At 40.4% G+C, this 27,013-nt stretch overlaps 1 protein-coding gene across 5 annotated transcripts in view; it reads right to left on the bottom strand.

Moving 5' to 3' along the window:
- The window catches only part of armc9.L (armadillo repeat containing 9 L homeolog), a 76,239-nt gene extending 54,181 nt beyond the window's left edge, over nucleotides 1-22,058 (bottom strand). The window contains exons 1-6 of one of the 5 annotated variants that reach the window (XM_018241338.2): nucleotides 21,817-22,054; nucleotides 21,446-21,545; nucleotides 20,967-21,252; nucleotides 17,195-17,275; nucleotides 13,210-13,335; nucleotides 1,041-1,211 (exon numbers count right to left, since the gene is read on the bottom strand). In XM_018241338.2, the coding sequence (XP_018096827.1) occupies nucleotides 1,041-1,211; nucleotides 13,210-13,335; nucleotides 17,195-17,263 (366 nt within the window). In that variant the 5' untranslated portion in view covers nucleotides 17,264-17,275; nucleotides 20,967-21,252; nucleotides 21,446-21,545; nucleotides 21,817-22,054. 5 annotated transcript variants of the gene reach the window in all.
- Between the last annotated feature and the right edge of the window lie 4,955 nt (nucleotides 22,059-27,013).

Here is a 27,013-nt window from a genome sequence, read left to right as displayed (position 1 = left end):
CCACCATCAAATGAAAAGAGTGGAGACTGGGTTCCCACATTGCAAATTAAAATACACAGAGGACTCTGTTTAATTATGGGGGGGGGGGAGAAATGACTGGGCTTGTTTATTCTCCCTAGAGATAAATGTCCAGTTTTTAAGAAATGACTAAGGTATTTTGAACACACTTTGAAACTGTGTTATTACCAGTGTTAAACCTTAGCGTTGTTGCAGATGGATGGTCGCCCTTTCGCCGTTTCTGAAGAGGACAGGAAGTGGAGTTTCTGTAAGTTATTTCTTAATAAAGGCTTTGCTATTTTAAATTTTAATTTGTGTTGGTGTTTTTTTTTTGTTGTACTCTAACGAATTTTTTTGTAAAAATTTTTGACGTTACTGGTCCTTTAATTTGTGAAGACAGATTGTACTGTTTCCTGAAGAGAACGCTGTTAAAAACACTGCTTAGCTTTATAAATAAAAACCTTAAAAAAACAACAAACAAAAAAAAAAAAGCTGTAGAAATCCTTATATAGCATAACATGGAAATAAAACCTGAGAAATTTTGAAGAAAATATTAAGTGCTGGAACATTCCATAGTGATGAAGCTGTAGGATTGGTGGGGAACCGAGTGCTCAGAGCATGAATTTATTATAAACAAGACTCGCACAGCCAGGCTGTGAAGCTGTGTATATCCTAAAAGGAAGAGGAAAAGGCAAGCAGGGCCAGAATAAAGACAAAACAGGAAATACAAGAACTGGTACCAATCCAGTTTGACACACAGGAGCAACTTGCATTTGAGCAATTCTTCATAACAAGTGAAGCCCATCTATCTAGGTTACACATACAACAAAGACGTATGCATGTGTAAACTACTACTACTCTTTTTAAAAAGAAAGAAAGACACTAGATGTGGAAACATTGCGTTTCTTAAAAAGTCTCTACCAGATGAGTAAACAGGCTTCACAATATCACGTCTCAGTATTTAAGAACACATTAAATGTCATCAGTGCAATAATAGCGCAGACACAGAGATGCATAAAAAATTATAAATGAATCAAACATACGATTCGGCCTTGGCTCTGCTTCAAAGGAAATATGGCAAAGTGAATCTGCAGGTAAAACTCCAGCTTTTGGGCCACTGGATTAGTGTTCTGAGTCTCAACAGGGATGTGCTCTTGCCACAGTGCAAAGAACTCCTTAATGTCCCCATCCTCAAAGGCAGTGATCAGATCCTTCTGCAGATGACATCAAAAGAGATTAATTGTCAACAAATTTTTAGCAATTGCATATTACCTGTGATTTGGAATGATAATTTAAAAATTGCTTATTTTCAATGAAAACAAAACAGGAAATATATGAGCTTGGCTGAACACCTCTACTATAACGTTCCTTATGCCATATCTTGACCAGATAAGATTTACCACATCCACAGGCAAAATAACATTTAAAATGATGCCATAAAAGAAAGCTTATCTCATGATAAATTGAATCCTAAAAATCTATGGAAAACATAAAAGTCTTGTAGTTGTATAAATAAAACAGAAATTATTATACAGGTATGGGACCTGTTATCCAGAATGCTTGGGACCTGGGGTTTTCTCCAATTTGGATCTTCATACCTTAAGTCTACTACAAAATCATGTAAAAATTAAATATATACAATAGGCTGGTTTTTCTTCCAATAAAAATTCATTATTTTATAGTTTGGATCCAGCACATGGTACTGTTTTATTATTACAGAGAAAAGGGAAATCATATTTACAAATCTGTATTGTTTGGATGAAATGTAGTCTATGGGAGACGGCCTTTATGTAATTTTGAGCTTTCTGGATAACAGGTTTTCGGATAACAGATCCTATACCAGTACAGGTATGGGACCGGTTATTAAACCCGAATAAGTGGTCTTTCTGTAATTTGGATATCCATACCTTAACTTTAAAACGTTAAATAAATTCAATAGGATTTTTTGGCTACCAATAAGGATTAATGATATCTCAGTTGGGATCAGTTACAAGGTACTGTTTTATTATAACTGAGGGGGGAAAAAAGGATTTCAAAAATGAAAGGGGTGGTTCAACTTTTACTTAACTTTTTGAGGCCTGTAGTCGGATTTTAGTTGTATAAGGGCAATGACACACCAGGAGACTGATCAGCAGCGATAAATCTCTGCTTCTGCGGGCGATTGAGTAAAAGCTGTCCCACAGGCAATAATGTGAATCGCTGGTTGTAAAATCCATCTGTCAATTCAGTCTTCCAAAATCACTTGAAGTTGCGTCAATCGGATACTTTAAGCAATTTTGAGAGACGTTATAGACACATGGATTTTACCATCAGCAAATCACATTAGTACAAGGGGAAAAGCTTTTAGGACAGTGGCGGGGAGATTTGTCACCAGAGATAAAAATGCACGACCACTGGCAACAAATATTCCGAAAATGCATCTCTGCTGGAAATAACTGAAATCGACTTCAGGTAAAACCATACCTTCGTTCCTCCAAAGTAGCCTGTCTTTGCCTTTGGAGAAAACTTCTGGCAACTTTGCAATATGTTGATTTTACCAGCAGCGATTTCAGTTATTTCCAATGGAGGCAGATTTTTGGGAGATTTGTCGGTCGCAGTCGTGCATAAATAATCGCGGGCGACAAATCTCCCTGTTGGCCAGTGTCCTTAAACTATGAATGTCATGACACATTAAAGAATCCAAATAAAAGAAGTATGAACAGAAAGTTACGCTGAACAATGCACTAAAAAATACGAATACCTCGAAAACCTCTGACTTCTATAGCACCTTGACAACATTTACCTGGCGATGTTTTGTATTAGTGGTTTGTTTTTTTTGAATATACTCACAATTCGACTGGGAGGTTATTTAAGAAAAAATTTGAATGTCTAATATTCAATGAATGGTTCTGTCCTGAAAATTTTAATCGAATTTGATTTGTACAAATCGAGTTTTACTCCCGAAAAAAAAACCTTGAATGCAGGAAGGCTATTAACATCTTCATATGGCTAAACAGACCTCTGCCATTGACTTTTAAATGAACTCGGCAGGTTTAAGGCAGTGAATATTTCAATTAGGACTGTTTGCATGGTTGAGGTTAGAGTCCTGCAGCGGGTCGGGTACCCGCGGGTACCCGCGGGTTACCCGCAAAAACCTGCGGTACCTGGCGGGTTGTGCTGAGAAGTTCCAGGTGCAGGTATACCCGCGGGGCGGTGATTCTGAGGGTGTGCAGGTCCTGGGTCGGGCCGCGGATCTTCTCATTAACGATATTTGCACCTTTTTCTGGTCACGCCGTGTCCCGATGACGTCACTTCCGGTTTACAATGAATGTACTTCCTGTTTTACTTCTTTTTTCCTTATCATATCGACTTCTGATGATGTCACTTCCGGTTTCTAATGACAGCACTTCCTGATTCTTGATGGTCAGCGGGTCGCGGGTCCGGGTTGCGGATAAGGTACTTGCGGGTCGGGTCGGGTAGCGGGTCCAAGCGGGTAAGAATGCGGGTTGCGGGTCCGGGTTGCGGGTGCGGGTTGCGGGTACGGGTCGGGTACGGGTCCCAAAAAATGGACCCGCGCAGGACTCTAGTTGAGGTGTGATAAAATAAATTTACATTCGAAAAGAGGGATTAAAATTTGAATGTGTGAATTTTGAAACTTGAAAATTCAGATTTAATATTGGACCCTAAGGGTAGGACTACAAGGACGATTTTGGAGCGATCCAACGCGCTGCACAAAAACGAAGGTGTCAAATTGGATGCAACGGAAATAAGGTAAGTGAACGCATTATCGGATGGTGTTGCAGCGCTGCACCAGCATCCGTGTCGCATCGGATCAACGCTGCGACTTCATCCGACATTTCCATTACTTACCTTATTTCTGTCACATCCAATTTGACGCCTGCGTTTTTGCGCAGTGCGTCGGATCGCTCCAAAATCGTCCGTGTAGCCCTACCCTTAATAAATCTGCCCCTTAATAAATCTCAAATTTTTACAGCTTTTAAAAAACGAAGAAAACCACAAATTTTTAAAGATTCGTGGAAAAACCTAAATTTGATTGTTAATAAATGGAACCCTTAGTATGATGTAGACATTCATATTCTAAGTGTTTTTTTTATTTTGTAGCTTTTTGTTCAGCAGACCTCCAGTATGGAATTTCAGCAGCAGCTATCTGGTTGCTAGAGTCCAGTTTACCCTAGTAAACAGCCAGTGGTTTGAGCGAGAGACTGGAATATGAAGGTGAGAGGCTCTGAACAGAAAGATAAGTAATAAAAAGTAACAATAACAACAGAATTGTAGCTTTACAGAGCAATAGTTTCTGGCTGCTGTGGTCAGTGACCCCCATCTGAAAGCTAGAAAGGTTTCCAGATAAGGGATCCTATACCCATAAAATACATTTAGGTACATCATCGGTAAATAACAATAGAAAAATGGGGCATCCTGCAAACAGTACAAGGGTTTAGGGAATAGGCTTACTGCTGCAATGTTTCTAACTAAACACTCAAATGACCAGAGAAGAAATGAAGCACAGCCACCAACTTGAAAGGCTACAAATTTACTATTTTGTAATTAGGCCACTAGTAGCATTTGTTTCATTTTGGGTGGTGTCAGCCTTTACCAAACAAAGACAGAATCTCCTGAATCTAATACTCACCACTAGGCTTCTCTGTTGAGCTCATTAAATCCAACGATGCCCTTAGTAAAATGATAAATGGATTGTAATTTCTTTTCCGGTTCTTAAATGGGTTTTTCATTTTAGTGAACTTTAGTTGTTTGTTATAGCACAGCTAATTCTAAGCAACTTCAGTTTCATTTTTTAGTGTTTGAATTATTTACTTTTTTCTTGTGACTCTTTCCAGCTTTCAGATGGGGGGGGTCACTGACCCCATATAAAAACAAATGCTCTGTAATAGTGATGTGCGGGCCTTTCTGAAACCCTCGGGTCGGGTGGATACAGGTTGGCTCCTGGGTGTGTCCGAGTTGAGCTCTTCTCCTGCTCTCCCCGTCCGAGACCTAGCACTGCTGGCCTCCAGTCCCTAAAATTATAGACTCGGGCCTGTGTGGGGGGGGGAAATGACTGGCCGAGGCAGGTTACGGTCGGGTGCGGGTCGAGACTTACTCGACCCGCACACCACTACTCTGTAAGGCTACAAATTTACTGTTGATGCTACATTTTATTACTCATCTTTCTATCTAGGCCCTCTCCTATTCATATTCCAGTCTCTTATTCAAATCAATGTGTGGTTGCTAAGGTAATTTGGACCCCAGCAACCAGATTGCTGAAATTGCAAAACGAAGAGCTGCAGAATAAAAATTTAAATAACTCAAAATCCACAAATAATAACAAAAATTAAAGCCCATTGCATATTATCTCTGAATATCATTCTGTACATCATACTAAAAGTTCATTTAAAGGTGAACAACCACTTAAATTTTTGGTTATTTTTGTATTATGCTCCTGATGCCTTGAAGTTTTTATTTCAGTTTAATTTTATAAGGTCTTGTTACATGCCCATTAAATTAACATTTAGGGGCACATCTACTAAGGGTCGAAGTGAATTTTCGAATTAAAAAACGTTGAATTTCGAAGTATTTTTCGGTACTTCGACCATCGAATAGGCCAAATTCGACTTTGGTTCGAATAGAAAATACTTCGAATATTCGAAAATCGAAGTACTGTCTCTTTAAAAAACTGCGACTTCAACACTTCGCCACTTTAAACCTGCCGAATTGCTATGTTAGCCTATGGGGTCCTCCTAGAACCTAGAGCCAAAATTTGGCTACGTTTTAGAACAGGGATCCCCAACCTTTTGAACCCGTGAGCAACATTCAGAAGTAAAAGGAGTTGGGGAGCAACACTAGCATGAAAAATGTTCTTGGGGTGCCAAATAAGTGCTGTGATTGGCCATTTAGTAGGATTGTCACCCTACATTGAGGTTCTGTTTGGCAGTACATTTGGTTTTTATACAACCAAAACTTGCCTCCAAGCTAGGAACTCAAAAATTAGTACCTGCTTTGAGGCCACTGGGAGCAACATCCAAGAGGCTGGAGAGCAACATGTTGCTCACGAGCTACTGGTTGGGGACCACTGTTTTAGAAAGTCGAAGTTTTTTGTTTTTTTTGAAAATCATTCGATCTAAACGATTTCTACGATCGATCGAACGATTTCTACGATCGATCGAACGATTTTACTTCGACCGAAAACGGCCAAAAAATTAAAAAATAAAACTTTTGGATCTTCATGCCTTAAGCCTACTATAAAATCCTGTAAACATTAAATAAACCCAATAGACTGGGTTTGCTTTCAATAAGGATTAATTATATATTAGTTTGGATCAAGTACAAGCTACTGTTTTATTTTTACAGACAAAAAGGATATCTTTTTTTAAAAAATTTGGATTATTTGGATAAAATGGAGTCTATGGGAGACGGCCTTTTTGTAATCCGGAGCTTTCTGGGTAACGGGTTTCCGGATAACGAATTCTATACCTGAAATATAAAATTGATCAGATCTTTAATTTTTGTCTGGCTTCCAGGGTCAGGGAGCCCCCATTTGAAAGCTAAAAAGGGATAAAATCTAAAACATAAAAAATTAAGACCAACTGAACCAGACCCCTATTCAGCCAGGCAACCTACCATTGCAACCGAATAATCCCCCCCCCCCAATACTGGACAGTCCAGATAACCAGCTGAATCCCTAGCAATCACATCTCCAGTGGGCCCCAAGGGGGTGTGGGCCCAGGTGCAATCCCAGTAGTTATGTCACTACAGCAAACTCTTCCTCTTTTGGGCCTGCAAACTTGGATGGTTTAACTGGTTGGCCAGGGGGCCAAACGATTACAACAGCCCAATTTGGCTAAATTGGGTAAAGACTCACTTGTTTGGCGATTGTATAGCTTGCCAATTCTTAAGGTTGACTCTCGGGCATCAGCTCCATTGTGTGTCTGCACCTAAAGTCACTGCTTCTGGCCATATGCAGAAACACTGAGCGGAGTTTGGCGCTTCAGTGATGAAATCCTCTCTGTGTGTCTGAACTGGGGACAATGCAGTCACTCCAGGTGCAGACACATGAGACAGGAGCAGAGGGGCTGTTTCTCAGCTTGAACTTATACGCAGGTCAATAAACTGTCCCATGTGGCATTAACCTTAGGGAGTGTAGCGTATTAACCGCTCCTCTCCACAAGCTGATCTTAATGCAGCCGCTGATTAGAGCAAATGCTCTTCTCTCCGCCACATTAAAATCCACAGAATAGACAGATTGAAAATCTTCCTTCCTAAAATAATTGATCAGGACCAGGTAGGATTTATCCATTGTAGAGAAGCAAAAGACAATACTCTGAAAGTAATATCACTCATAGATCATGTGCATCACAGAGGGATTCCCATGATGGCCCTGTTGATGGACGCTGAGAAGGCCTTCGATAGGGTAAACTGGGTCTTCCTGAGAGAATCTCTCATGCAAGTAGGTCTGGGCCCAAAGAAGCTCTGCAGAATAATGGACTTATACCAAACCCACGGGTCAGAATTAAGGTCGTCAACCGGTAAAAATAAATAATGGTACAAGGCAGGGACGCCCACTTTCGCCCATCCATTTAAATTGAGCACATAAAATATTTGGGGAACCATAAACCCTCAAAACTGACCCAGTTACCTAAGCTAAACCATCTGACCCTCACAAAAAAAAATAGCTCAGGACCTACACAAATTGCAATTACCCAATATCTCCTGGTTTGGCCAAATCAACATAATTAAAATGAACGTATTACCAAGGGTCCTATACTTGTTACATACCGTCCCTGTAGAACCTGCCTGACAATTTTTTGACCTATGACAGACAGCTATACATTCTTTCATTTGGGCTAATGGAAGACCCATTCTAAATTAAAAAAAAAACCTTATTTCATTGCAAGGCACAAGGTGGATTGGGTCTTCCTGATTTTAAGCATTACCCTAGAGCCACTACACTGGGCAGGGTAGTAGAATGGTTTAACTATTGTAGCTCAAAGAAATGGAAACATAAACAAGCTTTACTCAATAAACCCATCCAGGCTCTATGGTGACTACCCTCAGCACAGAGACTTGCTCCCTCTCTATTGCCAATGATATGTAGAGAGACCCTTTGATTAGCGGAAAAATTTCTCAGGAGATTACATCTCTCATTTCACGCAGAAGAACTTGTACTCAGATAATTGGGACCCCCACCTACCCCCCCCTGGGTTGAGAAAAGGTCTATTCTTGCATAAGAGTCCCAATGAACACTTTATGCGTCTCCAAGCTTTTAATGCTTTGGTCCCCTTAGCAGAGATTTGTCCAGGTAAAGAACGAGCCTTTTTGAACAATCTAAAACAATCTAGAACAACTCAAACATTGGCTTCGCTCCCCTTCAATTAAGGCCACTCCGAACGCTACCATATGCAACCTTTGAGAATTTCTGTATAACTAAACCTCCTGTTGAACATTTAACCTCAGCTCATTATAAATGAATGGAAACCAAGATAGAAGCTTCTGCCATGGGTATATATGTAAGTGGGAGAGGGAACTAATTACCACATACATGGAAGAGCAATGGAATACCTGCTTTTTCCTCACACACAAATTCTCCTTGGCCTGTAAAACACAAGAAACTAACTTTAAAATAATCTATAGACAACCTGAGGTGTTACACAAAATGTATCAGAATACATCAGCTATGTGCTGGCGTTGTAGTGAGGAAATTGGTACTATGCTACATATTTGGTGGTATTGTAAAAAGCAAAAGACCCATTGATAGGCCTTCTGTTCATGCTCCCAGGACCACTCTTCAAATACAAAAATTCACTAGTAGGTGTTTGTCTAGGGGCAGCAGTCAGTAATCCCACAGCACTGTAAATCATTAGAACCACCAACCCTTGATGAATGGGTTACTGAGATGGATCACATTATGCGGATGGAGGAGATGGTATCCTTTATACATGAGAAACAAGCAGCTTTTGTCAGCATGGGTAACCGGGTCTGGACTGAGAATCAAAATAGGCCTTGGCATTTCAGGTACACAGAGGCCCAATCAGCCCACACCAGCCCACTAAATACTGACTTTCTGTGGCACCTTATAGCAGCCCGTCTGGCATTTGCCAGAACCCACAGATATGCTGATCCTGGTTAAGATATGATGTTATGCTGATTTGGGTCCTTAGAAAGCATTAATATGATTGGTCAATAGACACCTGACTCAACAATTTGGGACTATATATATGCCCCATTCCTGTGTTTTGTTGGTTATGTTTATGATTCATGTTACGTAGATATATGTTACATAAGGCTTTAACTTGACTTGTTTTATGTAAACCCATATCTTTGTAATCAGAAAAATGCAAAATAAAGAATATACAAAAAAAAAAAATCCACAGGCAGGTTGAAGCATTTAATACGCTGTGTGCCCTTAGAAGTTGTATTGGGCTATCAAAGATAAGAAAAAAAGATACAATAAACAAAGATGGAAGTGGCGCTGCAGTTCTTTGCCCGTTATAGGTTTGCCTCTAGCAAGTTCCTGGTGCTTCTGATTCGTATCCTGTCTGTTATTTGAATACCTGTTGTGACCCTTGCCTGTTCTGACTATCCAGACTTCTGGAATCCTGACCCTGCCTGGTAATCGACTCTCCTGTATCCGTAACCCTTCTGATTGATCTCCTGGTTTGACCCTTGCCTAGCTGACTTCGCAGTAAGGTTTAATATTACTCTAATTCCTCCCATGAGAATCCAAGCCGTTGACAAAAGCCCTTTGGGGTCAGGTCTAGTAACAAGGAAAACTGTGGCCTTGTCCATGAGCACTAAGAACTGGAACTTTGAAAAGTTATCCTTCTATGTTATCGAGGGTTCTTCTTCTTCGCCTCTAATTTTAGGTTTACCTTGGTTACAGGTACATAACCCACATATTAACTGGGTAACTGGGGAGATTCTTCAATGGGGTCAAAAATGTAAGGGCTCTTGCATAAGTGTTCCTCAATTAGTGGCAGTCACTTCCCTAGAGGGTTTACCCGCGGCTTATGCTGATTTCTCTGACATATTTTCTAAAAAAAAGCCGCAGAAACTTTACCCCCACATAGGCGTTATGACTGCCCAATTGACCTCATTCCTGGGTCTACTCCCCCTAGGGGGAGAACTTATCCTCTTTCTTTGCCTGAAGCCCAAGCAATGAAAGATTATATCAAAGAAAACCTCGAAAGAGGTTTCATTAGTCCCTCTAGTTCCCCTGCTGGTGCTGGGTTCTTTTTCGTGGGCAAGAAGGATGGAGGTCTTTGGCCATGTATCGATTATAGGGTCCTTAACAAAATTACCATCAAAAACCGCTATCCCTTTCCGTTGATTTCTGAATTATTTGATCAGGTCAAGAATGCTACTATCTATTCCAAACTAGACCTTAGAGTTGCATATAACCTCATTCTTATCAGGGAAGGGGGATGAGTGGAAAACGGCCTTTAACAACAGGGATGGCCACTACGAATATTTAGTCATGCCATTCGGCCTTTGTAACACTCCCGCAGTGTTCCAGGAATTTGTCAACGATATCTTCCGGGACCTGTTGGGGTTAATCGTAGTGGTGTATCTTGACGATATTCTAATTTTTTCATCTAACTTGGGTGACCATCAAAAACATATCCGGGAGGTGTTGCTCAGGTTAAGGAAGAATAATTTATTAGCGAAGCTTGATAAATGCACCTTTGAGTTTTCACCTGTCCAATTTTTGGGGTTCAATATCTCAGGCAAGGGTCTTGAAATGGATCATGGGAAGGTTAAGGCCATATTGGACTGGGCTCAGCCTCTTTCTTTACGTGCAACCCAAAGGTTCTTAGATTTTGCTAATTATTATCGTCAATTTATTAAAAACTTTTCTTTGGTGGTGTCTCCAATTACGGATCTAACCAAATTCTTTCTCAAGAAAGAATTTGTGTTCGCTCCCATTCTCCGTCACCCTGATACTTCTCTGCCTTTTATTGAAGAGGTTGATGCCTCAGAGGTTGGGGCAGGGGCGGTCCTTTCTCAAAGGCATCCGATAACCAACAAGGTACACCCATGTGCATTCTTCTCTAGGAATTTCACCTGCCGAAGCCAATGATGACATTGGTAATAGAGATTTGTTGGCTATCAAATAGGCCTTTGAGGAATGGCAACACTTGTTGGAGGGGGCTAAACATTCTATAACGGTCTTTACGGACCACAAAAACCTGTTATACATCTAGTCTGCTAAATGGTTGAATCCAAGGCAGGCTAGATGGGCTTTATTTTTTACTCGGTTTAATTTCTCTCTCACATACAGGCCTGGTTCCAAAAACGCTAAGGCAGATGCACTCTCTAGGAGTTTTGAGTCTAACCTGTCTGAACCTAGTGAGTGTGTTCCCATCATTCTGGGTGAATTGATTATGGCAGCTCTGGGATCAGACCTTGCCACACTATTGTCTTCTGTTCAATCTTCTACTCCTGTAGATACTCCCCCTGGGAGGTTATTTGTACCTGAGAACCGAAGGGAACAGGTTCTGGGTGAGGCTCATAATTCAAAAATGAAGGGACATCCTGGTATTTCCAAAACTGTGTCTTTATTGTCCTGTAATGTGTGGTGGCCTTCATTTAAACAAGATGTCAAAAATTGTTAATTCTTGCACGGTTTGTCAGAGATCAAAGTCTCTAGGAACCTGTCACAGGGATTGCTAAGGCCATTATATAATGCAATGGCACGAAGTTTGAAAAGGTTTAAAAGGCGCACTTGGGCTGCAGTTCTTTGCCCGTTATTGGTTTACCTCTAGCAAGTTCCTGATGCTTCTGATTCGTATCCTGTCTGTTATTTGAATACCTGTTGTGACCCTTGCCTGTTCTGACTATCCTGACTTTTGGAATCCTGACCCTGCCTGGTAATCGACTCTCCTGTATCCGTAACCCTTCTGATTGATCTCCTGGTTTGACCCTTGCCTGCCTGACTCCGCTCGTATTCTGCCTGCCCAGACCCGGCCTGTCTGACTTCGCTTTCTGCCTATGTCTTGTACTGCGACTTTCTGCCCAAAAGATTTCTGCTTTACCGTCGTGCCCCTTTGCTTGTTCAGAACCCTTTGCTTGGCACCTCTCTTAATAAGACCTGGCGGCATCCGATTAGCCGAGGGCTCCTCCCGAGGTGAAAGGCGGCTGTTAAAGGCGGAAGCAAGAGCTGAGAACAGGGTGCTTAGCATTGGTTCTGAATTTAGGGTGCCGACCGGGACACTCACTCTAACCCTTTCAGCATTGGCATGATCGATGCAACATTCTCTAATGAAAATAGACAAACGCGCCTGAGTGTACGTAATCCATTATGATTTTTAGAAGCATAAAATGATGTCAGAGAGATTGCATACTTCACACTCCACTCACATGCTAAAGATTTTACATTTGTATTGGGCAATCCAAGACCTTCTATGCCATGTTGAACAGCAAGTTACGCAACATTTTACATTATTTAACCGCTGAACCTTAAAGGAATTGTTCAGTGTAAAAATAAAAACTGGGTAAATAGATAGGCTGTGCAAAATAAAACATGTTTCTAATATAGTTAGTCAAAAATGTAACGTATAAATGCTGGAGTGACTGGATGTGTAACATAACAGCCAGAATACTACTTCCTGCTTTGCAGCTCTCTTGGTTTCCAGGCAGTAACCAAACAGTGACTCGAGGGGAGGCCATACGGGTCTGTTGCTATTAAATCTGACCTGCATGCTGAGGATCAATTGCAAACTCACTGAACAGTTATGTCCCATGTGGTCCCCCTTAAAATCGCTGACTAACTCAGAGTTAGAGAGTTGAAAAGCAGGAAATTCTGTTCTGTTATGTTAGACATCCAGTCACTCCAGCCTTTAAACATTAAACATTTGCACAAACTCAAATCGATTTACCCAGTTTTTATTTTTACACTGAACTGTTCCTTTAAGGCTAAGTAATCCTAGCGCTAAGTTTTAGTGTTATTCATTTTTAAAATAAGCACCTTCAATTCTGAAGATAGCATATTCAGCTGCAATTTGGAAATAGGCAAAGCAGGAATGCTAATAATTCAAAAACCATACAAAAATAATAATCAAGACCGTACTAAAAGTTTTAGAGGTGAAAAACGTTAATTCAGGGGGAAAATGCATTGATTTTTGAACTGCAGCAGATTTATTCATAGCCTGAAAAATCCTTATATTATAAATTGTAATCCTAAATTAAAATCAACTTTTTCAGCCCTGAAATTTGCATTGGTACCTGTATTAATAGTGTCTTTGATTCCCGCAGTGATGATCCAGAAGTCCTTGGAAGTAGTTTTCCCTTTATTTTGCACTCCTTAGAAAAACATTCTAAGGTCTCCTGAAATTCCCCAAAGTTCAGAAACTAAAAATAAAGGCAAAGTAGCTTTAGCATTTTTTCAGGTTACTTACTTATGTGAAACATATTTGAAGGAAAAAAAAAAAAACAAAACTTTAACAACCGTTTATTCTTACCACTTTTTATTTTTCCAGGTTTAAGGCTTCAGAATTTAATTACACAGTGGCCCCAGCATTTAAGGACAGTGTAACCTCAGTATTTCAGCTTTATAATTTAATCTCATAAAATAATTATATTTAAAATATAAAATATTGACTGCTACCAGTCAATAGTTTATATTTTAAATATAAATAACACTTTTATAAAAAGATTGTTTCATAAACAGTGTCATCCAGGCCTAGCAAATCGCTGTCTCCTAATGCAAAACAATCCTCAGCACTGCAGTTATGCAACTTATTTGCATGTTTTAGAGGACCATGCCACCCAGAGATGGTCACTGAGTAAGCTCACTTGATTAAGTTGCCCACCTATATCTGCACTTGTATGATCCCGTCTCAGCCAGCTTTATAATGTATTGTATGTTAGGATATGCCTTAAAGGAGAAGGAATGGCTAAAATTAAGTAAGCTTTATCAGAAAGGTCTATACAAATACTCCAGTAAACCTCTCTCAAAAAAACAATGTCAAAAGAAACAAAGCATTTCTTTCCTTCTATTGTGTTTACATGGTCTTCTGTATCAGACTTCCTGTTTTCAGCATAAAGGTCCAAGGCTAGGGCTTGAGAATGCTCAGTTTACTCCTCTCTCCCTCCATTTTACATGCCCCTGCATACAGTTAGCATTTGCCCAGTGTATCCTGAGGTCTGCCCATGTAATTCATTACTGTATTTAGGAAAAAAATTACAAGCAATTCAAGCAAAACTTCTAGGGCCCTGACAAGTTAAAACATGCACATTATTGAGGGAAAATAAATACAACTTTCTATTCAGAATAAAGACGTTTAATGAAAAATGAAATAATATACACTCATTAAAATATATTATACAAAAACTTACAGTTCTTAAACAAAACAGTGAAGCACAACAGTAACGGTTTCAGTGATTTTATAAAAACCATACTTCTAGGTTAGAGAAATTGAAAAAACCTACAGATGTTCTTATAGGACTTACAATAAAATCATCACAAATATAAGTGTAGGGGGTAGATCCCCATCTATAGTGCAATCCACTAAAGTTTGGCTGCTAATAGACCCCTTAGTTTATGGAGGGAGTAATGCTCCTCTTCCAGGCTCAAAGCATGACCCCTAGTTTTCCCTAGTTTAATGTGCAGAGATATAGATTGATAAGCCATGTGCTTCTAAGGCTGTGATCCCCAACAGTGGCTAGCGAGCAACATGTTGCTCACCAACCCTTTGGATGTTACTCTCAATGGCCTCAAAGCAGGTGCTTATTTTTGAATTCCAGGCTTAGAGGCAAGTTTTGTTTGCATAAAAACAGGTGTACTACCAAACAAAGCTGTAGGCTGACAGTCCACAAAGGGGCTACCATATGGCCAATCACAGCCCTTATTTAGTACCCCAGGAATGTTTTGGATGCTTATTTTGCTCCCATTTGAATGTGGTTCATTGTGAACCCCGGTTTTTTTTTTTTTTTTGAAAGATTTTATTTATTCGTAATTTTAACAAGAAAAAAGGGAAAGAGAGGAGAGAAAAAGGGAGAGAGAAGAGAAGAAAGAGAAGAAGCGGAGTCTCAAGGGTCGTTGAGAGCGGACAATGTCACAAAGTACATCGTTCAGGTCAAAACAATTACACTTGTAATACAATACAGTTACATATAAATCACATTGTTAAGCTTGGGCTGAAACCCAAGTTCCCCAAATCTCATCAAACTTTTTAGGACATCCCCCGTAATGTAAATCAACTTTAGCTTTGAGAGAGAGTCATCGATTAACTGTTTCCAGAAGGTAAGGGTGGGAGCAGACATCGACTTCCACTGCAGCAAGATCGCCTTTTTGGCATAATACAGTGATTGTAAATAGCACAGTCTTTGGTATTTACTCATAGTACCTTCTGTTACAATACCCAGTAGACACGTAAGAGGAGAACATATGCCCGGGAGATCCAGAGCTGTCGCCAGGTATAGCGTTACAGCACCCCAGAACTGCTGGATCTCTGGGCATTCCCAGAAGACATGGAGATACGTTCCTGTTGCGTTACCGCATTTGGGGCAAACATCCAGGGCATTGGGGAACATCTTAGCCAGTCTATATGGGGTATAGTACACTCTATTTAGAAACTTTATTTGGATAAATCTATCCCTCATTGAAATTGCAATGTCAGGCACTTGTTTCAGCGCATCCCTCCACATTTCCTCATCCAATTCAGGAATGTCCCTTTCCCACTTGCGTCTAATTTTATCTAAGGGGTTAGTGCCCGCAATCAATAGTAGAGTGTAGCACATAGAGAATGGTTTCCGCAGCCCTGCCTTGAGTAGGTACTTCTCTAGCGTTGTTTCCACAGTCGGTAGTGGCCTAATAGGGAATTGTGTTAAGAATGCATGCTTAAGTTGTAAGTAGCGGAATATCATGTTGGAAGGGAGATTGTACTCTTGTTTTAGATTAGGGAACGGTTTAAGTTCTCCCCCTGTCACAATATCCCCCAGAACCCTGATACCATATTTGGCCCAACAACTAACCTCTGGGACAAGTTGAAATTGGGGTAAATTACTATTGCCCCATAAGGGGGTCCAAATGGACCAGGATAAAGGGTCAGTCTTTACCATCTGCAGTGCTTTTTGGTACGCCCGAGCCACAGTTAGCATAGGCAACGTAGCGGTATAGTACAGGGACGGCCCCCTGTATAGTGACCGAGCCAGACCTTCAAAGGAGCCTACTGCCGCTGCCTCTAAAACCACAGCTTGGTTATCCAGTTTTGGATTCAGCCACCAATGTGCGAAGACCAGTTGACTAGCCAGAAAGTACAATTTGAGGTCCGGTAGGGCTAAACCACCTCCTGTTATGGGGGCACAAAGTGTCTTGAATGCTATACGTGGATGCCCCCCCGCCCATAGGAAATTTCTGAGCAGACCATCTACCCGTTTGGTGATCCACCTTTTTGCCAGGTGGAAGGTATTCAAGAGTGTGGATTTAGTGAGTGGGCAGCTACCTCTTGTCTAGGAAAGAATCAGGCTCGAGACTATTTAGCTGAGCAGTTTTGGGGGCTCCACCAAAGAGTATTAGAGGGGCTAGGTCCCCAGTGGCATTGTTACCTAGAAAGGGAATGTGCAGGTTCTAGGGGATAGATAGTTTCCACAACTGGGTTCCACTCAAAGAGGAGCCCAATGAGAAAGAAAGAGAACTCTGGGTGGCCTGAATGAAATTCGTCTTTACATGTTCTACAAAAGGGAATGTTCTGCTCACAGGGCCATGTGGGAGTATATACTGATTGTTCAATGGTTGTGCTCTGTATTATCTCAGTGATCTCCTTGGAAATCTTCCTTGGAATTACCGCCAGTTTGAAGGTGCAAGAAGATCCTGGCTTCCCCTGTATCAATAGACAGACTTGCGTACAATTCACAAAAAGAAGGCAGGACATACTGAAGGGATAGAACGCTGTTCTTGAGAGATAGATGAAGTGACAGGCAATCATGGGGCAGCTCTAACTGCGGATAATGGGAGAACAGCCCAGCTCAAAATCTCTAGGATAGCTACACTGAAATCATAGGAAATAGGGTTACGGGTTTATGAAATATAAATGTTCTTAGTTTGCTTATTAGGGCCAGCTTTACATCATATTGATTATATAACAATATAATATTGATTGTAAAATCAATCTTGTGATTTCATTTTATCCATTGTGGGAATTTGGGCTGTTGTACCATTATTTACAGTTATATATGACATAAAGCCGATACATAAATGACCACTTACCTCTTTAACTAACCCAAGTAAATCTGCTTCATAAGCCAGTATATCCCCCATTTTCACACTGCTTGTCATGTAGCAGGGGACCTAGGAGAAACATTTGATGTTACTTGATTGCTAAGTAACCTCTGGGTCTAGAGGAAAATAAGCTTTTATTCCAGAAAACAAACACAGACATAAAGAAGAGCAGAATTTGTATTCCCATAAGGTCCTTTCATAGACCGATACATTGGTATGAAATGGCTATGCAAAATATGTATCAGGTGAGAATTCCGGTCTTCTGATGGAAAGCAACATTATTACTTTTGGTAGATTTAATAAGGACGCCTTTTATGTTCTCTCTTCTGGTCTTTGTTCTGAATAATCTGCTTGTTATCCTGACACACAATCCTATATCATTTGATTATACGGTAGTTCTAGGTAACTCTATTAAGTTTCATCTGCCAGTTCACATAAAATGATACAGCAGCTAGGTCTAAACAAATATGAGAATGCTGTGTTACCATGAAAGTATGGCAGTCGTTAATGAGACACACAGGGGTAACTGTGCACTCCTCTCCAATTTGAGATGTGCACCAAATAAGTTTTGAATTCTAGCCAAATTGGAAAATATTGGCTAGCTGTTTTGGCCTCTGTGTGGCCCTAGCCTAAACTCATTTTATTCTACAAAGCTTCTGCTATCAGCTATGTATGTGCACTTCTCTGATAGAATAGCTGTCTCCTTGGCTACACAACACATTATATGTATAAATTACAGTACATTAAATTTTAATTACTTTAAAACACTTTTGTGTTTGGCGTTACTGTTACTTTAATAGAGGCTGTGCTGCTGCCACTTGATTTAAGAGTTAAAAGTGTTTGGTATAGAGGTCATGAATATACAACTTAAATGCCTGCGGATTTGTTTTCATATAAATAATCTGCAAAAGCTGCCACAATGCTTTCTCTCTCGTAGAGAGGCTGCATAATGGATTCTTCTATAAAGAGATAGTATTATTTGCAATTTGTCTTCATTTTTATTTTTTGTGGTTTTTGAATGAATTGGCTTTTTGTACAAGAGCTCCCTGGTCAGTGGTTTGAAGGGGTTGTTCGCCTTTAAATTAACTTTTTAGTATGGTATGGAAAATTATATTCTGAGACAGTTTTAATTTTTTTTATTTTTGTTTTTTGCGTAATTTAGCTTCTTATTCAGCAATTCTCCAATTTGAAGTTTCAGAATCTGGTTGCTAGGGTCCAAATTACCCTAGCAACCATGCATTGATTTGAATAATAGCCTGGAATATGAATAAGAGAGGGCCTTAATATAAAGATGAGTAATTAAAAAGTAGCAATAACAATAAATAGGCTTACAGAGCATTTGTATTTTTAGATGGGGTCATTGACCCCCATTTGAAAGCTGGAAAGAGTCAGTAGAAGAAGGCAAATAATTAAAAAAAATTAGAGAAAATAAATAATGATGACAAATTGAAGATTTGCCTAGAACTGGCCATTCTATAAAATTCTAAAAGTTAACTTAAAGGAATTGTTCAGTGTAAAATTAAAAACTGGGTAAATAGATAGGCTGTGCAAAATAAAAAAATCTTTCTAATATAGTTAGCCTTAAATGTAATGCATAAAGCTGGAGTGACTGGATGTCTAACATAACACTAGTAGAACACTACTTCCTGCTTTTCAGCTCTCTTGGTTTACACTGACTGGTTACCAGGCAGTAACCAATCAGTGACTTGAGGGGAGGCCACATGGGTCATATCTGTTACTTTTGAATCTGAGCTGAATGCTGAGGATCAATTGCAAACTCACTGAACATAACTGTCCCATGTGGCCCCCCTTCAAGTTGCTGACTAGCTAAGAGTTATGGAGCTGAAAAGCAGGAAGTAGTGTTCTGGCTGTTATGTTAGACATCCAGTCACTTCAGCCTTTATACATTAAATTTTTTGCTAACTAACTATATTAGAAACATTTTTTTTTTATTTTGCACAGTCTATCTATTTACACAGTTTTTATTTTGACACTGAACTGTTCCTTTAAGGGAAAAAACAACCCTTTAAATAAGAGACTGAAAAATGAACAGCAGAGGGCATAAATAAGCACAACAAAGTAACAATAACAACACTGTAGCCTGCCGGGGTAAGTGACACCTATTTGAAAGCTGGAAAGAAGCAGAGGATGAAAATAATTTTAAAAACTATTTTAAAAAAACTACTACTTTAAGGTTAGCTACTTCTTTATTGAGGCTTCAGCAGGACCTCCGCCAAATAATAATACGACATCATCTATGTAGTAACGTTCCCAGCTTTATTTTAACGTGTTTCCTATATTATAGGAATAAATATTATATACAATACACAAGTCATGAATTTCCTGTATATTATATGCTTATAAATGGTGATGTCATCGCTTATAATCAGAGCTTAGCGATGTCATTTCTGTCACACGACTCACAAACTTTTGGATTATAATATATACAGTACTCCCTATTGAAAAATATGAGTATAGTAGAAGTCACCTCGGAGTTCCATGACCTGTATAAATGGTCAAGGAACTCCTCAATAACTTATAATATCCTTATATTTTACAAGAGCGGTTACTTTATTCACTATATAATAAATAATCTCTATATAGGCTGCTTAAAATGGAAATCTCACTGGGAAACTTCTCGGCTATATTGGGTTCTTCACAACTGTATTTAGCATTCCTTTGATTGTCATCCTGCGTGTAGTTCACATGTTGCTAGATCTGAGAGTGGATTAAATAAAGGTTTGGCCTATGCAAAAAAAAAAAAAAGGCACCTCCCTGCATGATTGTATTTTTTGGGATTAGTGCCTCCCAATCAGGGTATTGTCATAGTCACAGACCCCTGGGCAGGCGGGAGATTCAAACAACTATGAAAATCTCCCACCCAGTCCACAGATCAGATGCAGCCAGTGGGCAGCATGATACCCTTGGACATGCCCACAGATCCAGGCCTCAACATATGGTCACTTTTTTATTGTTCGTGATCATAGCAACATCAAAACCTTCATCCACTTGGTTTGTAGGAAAATCTGTTTAAATGGACCCCAAACTGTTACACAAACCCAGACAGTCAGTATAGTGAAAATTATCCAAACTGCCAGAACAAATCTGGGCATGTATGGCTAAGATTTCCAAACTGTGGGATTGGCACCAAGGAGGTAGCAAAATGACTGGATGGACAGTGGAAAGCCTTTTTAAATCTATTTAAGCCAATGTTGTGGCACCAATGGGCATTTACTAGTGTAAAATGTGCTTCTGCTCTCTGCTGTGCTGTAAAAGCGAAACTTTCTGTACAGGAAAAAATATAATGTTCTGATTTTAAAGGGGTTGTTCACCAGAAATAATGACTTTTTTCAATGACTTTCTATGTGTGATCGTTTTTGTAATAGTGTAAAGTTTCATTTTTCACATTCTAAAGCCGGCACACGAATTACTGAGCTGCCAGACAAACACCAGAAACAGGAACATTAAACTTTACTTTTGAGAAAATGGTAAAAAATAAAAAATGGAAAGCAATTGTAAAAAAGGCTTTATTTCTGACAAACAACTGAACTGAAAAAAGTGTTTGGAAGGTGAACAACCCCTTTAAGGGGGAACTCAACTCAAAACAACTGTTTGGGGGTTATGTTATTTATTTAGCATAATAAAAGGGAATGTAATTCTAAGCAACATTCCAATTACATATGGCAGCACACATTCTACAGCAGGCCATTATCCACCACCACTGTAAAGAACACTGATTGAGGCAAGGTCCTGATCTTACATTAAAACCTTCTCTCTCCTTTTCTGGGTTCAGTTCAAGGTGAATGCTTCATTGTTGTTTTTGATGGTCCTGGAAGCTCAGCCTAAAGCTTTATAAACAATTATTTGACCTTGTCATTTTTGAGAAATAAAAGGTTTATCAGTGTGCTTCTTGAACCAAACTCTATACTTTGCTGGAAACAACGTAACGGCGCCGTTTGTCAGAAGCGCTTTGCAGACTGGTGACTCACGCTGGAAAAGCAGATGAGCACTGTCAGTGACTGCCAGCATGCGGGTGTTATTTGCAGCTGAGGAAAAACAATGTTAGGTTGAGAAACGCACAAATAAAATAACTAAGAAGAAACAAATAAATTCACTGGAGCCCTCAACAGAGATTTCTTTATCATTCACATCACCCCAGTCCCTTCCCCAGTGGGACCTACAATCTAAGGTACTTTTTTACAATCACACAAGTGCAGGAGGAATCCCACACAAACTCACATGGGAAACCATTTAGCAGTGAACAGAACGAACCAGGGTCAAAATCCAAGTCAGGAGACGACTACTGATGACCTCACTGATCCCGTGCTGCCAAAATATACTAAAAAAAAAACAGAAAATGTGATCCTTACTGGGACTGAGCCAACCCATTTAGCAACCAGCTCTTGGATGTGACTGCAGCCTCAAGTAACATTAAGTGCAGCTGTAAGGTTAGTGCTTATGGAGTAAATGTTATAGCTAGTTAGTTTTTGTTTGGAGTTACAGTCACCTAGTGACATACTAACTGTAATGCTATGGGACCTGGAGGAACTCCCCTCCTACTGTTCCCGTTAGAATGAACACACGAGCACGTAGTTATTAGGCACGCTTACCGATCTCCGATAATCCCACAGTCAGCTCAGCCGCTTCTCGTTCCGCAAGATTCGATTGCTGACGACTCCCTAGGCCTAGCGCACAGTTACAGAATGAGCACGCCTGTAACCATGGCAGCAACACACTTCCGGGTGCTTGTTGGTTGACCAATCAAGATAAGGGGCCGTAAAATACGGTCATGTGGGGCTTAAGTGTTTGCTTCAAAATGCGTTCTGAGCATGCGGGAGAGAGTTGGTATAAGCCGGCATCTTAAACAACATTTTTGAGCTGATTCAAGCAATCATTGTAAGGAGATAGAGTGTGCGCTAGTTGCATTTTGGATTTTTTGTTCATCCAATCGTTGTGCCGCTTTTTTATGTTTTTACCTTGTGGGCAGATGAGGTCGGGGTTGAGTGTTGTTGTGGCGTGTCCTTGGCTCTCAGCCTGTATCTGCTGCAGAGACCGATATTTAATGTTTGCTATGTTTCTAGGATACACTTAGGTTACATTGACGTTACAGAGTAGTGACTAATGGATGGGAGCTGCTTGGTGACATTACCCTGATATAGAACATTTCATGTGTTTGTGCAAATGCTTCCCTTGTGTGTTGTGCCTGTGGCTAGTTTCCATGACTAGATGACTGATCCATAATAGCGTTATCCTCCCGACTCCTCAGTATCCAGCTGATCAGATTAGAATGCATGGATAAACACTGTACTAGTGGCCATACACTCTAGTGATGTGTCAGGAAAAACTCAACCCACTCCCGATCCTCACCTACAAAAACTCAGCTCACACCTGACCGTAACCTGCACAATGTTGGCATTGTAGGACCCACACCTAGGGTTACCACCTTGCCGGTATTTTACTGGCCTGGTCTGTAAAAATGATGCTTGATCCCAATGTTATTAACAGGGAAAAACAGCAAGAAAATAGCAAGGCAATTTTTTTTCCAGAAAAGATGGCAACCCTACCCATACCAGACCCATACCCAGGGGTGCTCGTCTCAGGCAGCAGCGCCCCCCTAGTTACCAGGGGTGGCAAAAATTCTGCTCCTGGTAACTTTAAGAACCACATTTCTGTTTTTCAACACATAAATTCGGCTCTTCTAGCAATTGCGCTCTCTGCACTAGCAACGTGGACCCGACCCCCTCGGGCGTGAAAAGGCGAGTGCCTTGGGGAGGGAGGTGGCAAAAGGAAGGCCACCTCAGGCAGCAAAATGACCAGGATCACCACTGCCCAGTAATGTAACTGGAGGGGGGCGGGCCCTGGCGCGGGACGCGCACCCCCTGCTCCCCCTGAAGTTCTGCCCCTGCCCGTAGCCTCATCTTCTCACTCTAGCTGGGCCATCGGGGCCCACTGGGATTTTTACCAGACCAAACCCAGCCAACACTCCCCCAGGCCACTGATCTCCTTCTCCCAACCTGCTGAAAGTAGATTTCATTTACATGTGCTTGGGGGAGGGCAGGTGGCGGCAGTCCCTGTTGGGGGCCCTTGGGGTGGCAGCCTCGGTGGGCCCTGCACCCACCAGTCTGACCCTGCACTCTAGGCCCTACTTATGTGCACACCTCTGGTACCAAGACACAGAATCTTTGGGATTAGAGGAAGAGTGTACTAAGCCTCAGTGTACCCTCAGGGTTGCCATGTTTTCAGAAAAAACATACCGGCCTTCCTATATATTTATCTTTTTCCTATTAATAACATTGGGATCAATCATCATTTTTACCGGCCAGGTGGCTACCCTACCCTCAGCGGGTCGGCCAATTTTCAACCCAAGCCTTCCCAATAGGTGGTCAATAGGGTTGCCACCTTTTGAAGTGACTGAGACCGGGCAGTCAAAATACCGGGCTGTCCGGGTCAAAATCAGACAGGTGGCAACCCTAGTGGTCAAGCTGCACATTACTAATAGAATGCATGGCTGTTTCATTGCCCAATTGCTCTGGCCAACAGCCTGACACCTCTTCATTCCATTATCTATCTATGCCCTATTCACTGCCAATTCTGTGCATAATGAAGACCAATTGAAAAGTTGCTTAGATCTGGCCATTCAATAACATGCTGCTAAAAGTGAACTTAAAGGAGAGCTACCCCTTTAAAATGTATATCCTAGAATTTTATGATTGTGTTTCACTAATCAATTTCAAAAAATAAATAGTATAAAACAATTACAGTATGTGCTACATGACGAATATCGATCACCATAAGTAACTATGTGGAGAACACTTCATCTTTTCTTCCCACAAGGAAATTTCAGGCTACTTCACGACATATTTTTTCCCACCGCCAATTAACATTACTGCAGGTTGGAAGAAAACTGGGGACATTTTTTCACTTCGTGGTAATGCAGATTTTTTACAAAAACGCCCTGTGTTTTTTGTTATTAAATTTATTAAAATTATTGTTTACTTCAGGTACTTTTACAGCAGCCATATGTTTGTTCAACCAATTTAGCCACCCTCCACTGTGCCAGCAGCATATTAGCTTGTGTGTTGGGCCAGTCAGACAGTTTGAACCCTATGGAAGGCAGTAGAATGAAAAGTATTATGCAGGAAAAAAAAATATATTTTGTCTTTTTTAATAACATCAATAATTTTTTCAGTATTCATCTAATGAACATTACACATTACATTACACTTTGTTAGGAGGTGTTTTTGGATTATTGTATCACTTTAGGCATAGCTTTTCGGCCACGGTAGTCACAGAAAAGAGAACATTATAGTAGCGCAATTGGGAGGGAGGCTGGTATCTCCATTTAATTTGCTGATATGAAATCCTCTGTTAATGAGAGATTGTACCAATCACTGCACATCTGCCATGAATGAATGATTCTAGGTACAACAGCTTTAGGACCTTGCCCCTTTCATCTTTTGCTTTTAGGATTATTAGGCACTGTTGGTGGAAGTTTAGATTAGACAAACATCTGTGCAATGATTCCCCAAATCTGTCTAAATTAGGAGAAAAATGGAGGATTCAAATACAACTTGTTTCTAGAGAAGCAGTGGCTGGAGGAACACAGACAAACAGCTGCTTTGACTGTTGTTCTGATCACTGGACACCAAAATCCTGCCTCCTATCCATTCTTACACAAGTGTTTTCATTTTATTATCCAGTTAATGAGGTTTCATCATCATCATTATCATCATCATTCCTTGTTTGTTAACGGGGCTATTCACCTTAAGAGTAGGACTTTCGTCTGCATCTGACGCGACATCTGCATCCGACAGTCGTGTCGTGTCAGATCAACGCTGCGACTTCATCCGACAAAGCATTCACTTACCTTATTTCCATTGCATCCAATTTGACGTCTGCGTTTGATCGCTCCAAAATCATCTTTGTAGTCCTACCCTTAAAGTAACTTTTTGTATCATGTAGAGAGTGTTATTTTGAGACAATTTGCAATTGGTTTTTATTTTTGTGGTTTTTGAGCTATAAAGCTTTTCATTCAGAAGCTCTTCAGTTTCCAATTTTAGCAATCTGGTTGTTAGGGTCCAAATTACCCTAGCAACCATGCACTGATTTGAATAAGAGGCTGGAATATGAATATGAAGAGCTTGAATAGAAAGATGAACAAAAAAAGTAGCAATAACAATAAATGTGCAGCCTTACAAAGCATCTTTTAGATGGGGTCAGTGACCCCCATTTGAAAGCTGGAAAGAGTCAATAGAATAAGGCAAATAATTGAAGGCATAAAGTTATAAGTGGGGTTGCCACCTTTTGGCCCGGCAGGGGGTGGGTCATGATGTCAGGGGTGGGGCTATGATGCCGATCGCCACATCAGCCATAGAGAATCCTGTCCAGCTTTCCTAATTTGGAAAACCAGGCAGGCAGTTTTAACCCGGGCAGCCCTTTAAAAAACCGGGCTGTCCACCCATGAACACACTTGTTGGAAAACTGAATTTACAGCTAAAAGGCTTGTGTTTTTTTATTACTGTTACTTTGATGAATCTTTATTTCAACCCTTTTCCCTCCCACCCGACTTTTTTTTTTCCTTCCCATCTTCATTCCTATTCCTATAATTTATACACCGAGGTGTATGATGTCACATATGATATATGTACAATAAAAATCTCAGTTAAAAAAAATTGGGCTGTCTGGGTCAAAACTGGACCGATGGCAACCCTAGCTATAAGGTACTTGATAACAAATGTATAGATAGCAGATGCAGATTGTACAGAGAATGAGGGTATTATTAAAAATTTGTTTTTTGAAAATCACCATATTTCAAGCTTTTTTGTATCATATATTCCAAAATGATGAGGGCAGGAGAACAAAATATGGGCTAAAGAAAAGAAAATGGTTGTGAAAAGATAGAGTTTCAACACCTGATGTCTTCCAACCTGTATTATGAACGTATGGACAGGCATGGCATGAAAAAGTATGAAAAGGGATGAAGAGAGAATAGTGCAGAAAGGAAAAGGATGAGTAGGGAGGTACAGGAAATTACAGAAGATTAAAGGTTCTCAGGAGAAAGGAGAGCAGATGTGAAAAGTGGATTGAGGAAGGAGAGGGTGGAACAGAAACACTCACTGTTCCCTGCTTATCTATTATTGCACCCTACCTCTTACCTAAAAAGGCTTTACTGCTGGCAAAAAAGGGGGGGCTGAAGACAGGGACACAGAAATAGTGAGTTTTGCAGTTTCCAGGTTCCTGCTAAAGCAATTAGGAAGCTGACAGACAGGGACCTGGAAATGACATGATTTCCTGCCCTCCCAGCTTGAGGGAGGGAGCGCAGGACAGGTCAAAATGCACAATTACCATGTCATACTAAATGCCTGACCCTTAACAGGACCAATACATGACAGATATAAAGGGGACAACAACTTGTTAATTTCCATACAGATACTTTCTTTTACTCTGTCCTCTATGTTGATGTTATGCCCAAGGTTCGATAGATATAGACAGAATAGCCTTTTGCTGAAGATTTTCATTTAGGCCACATTTGTTCACACTGTTGACCTTTATAAAGCATGGGTTATGTAATAAAATTTGCAAAGCTTGATGCAGGTCTAATCACCTATAGCAAACAAGAAGCAGGTAACATTTGCTGAGCGCCTGTTTAAAAGCAAAGATCTTATTGGTTGCTAGGGTTACTGCACCTGGGACAAATTTTATTACACATTGGGCTAAATCTGTGGTTATGTCATTTAGCCCCAGAAAAAGACAGTCAAACCCCTCTCACAATAAAGCCATAAAACTTATTCAATAAGGCAAGTGCAT

The sequence above is a fragment of the Xenopus laevis genome, chromosome 5L (genome assembly GCF_017654675.1).
Source record: "Xenopus laevis strain J_2021 chromosome 5L, Xenopus_laevis_v10.1, whole genome shotgun sequence".
Lineage (NCBI taxonomy): Eukaryota > Metazoa > Chordata > Amphibia > Anura > Pipidae > Xenopus > Xenopus laevis.
This window is presented reverse-complemented; position numbering and strand designations above follow the sequence as displayed.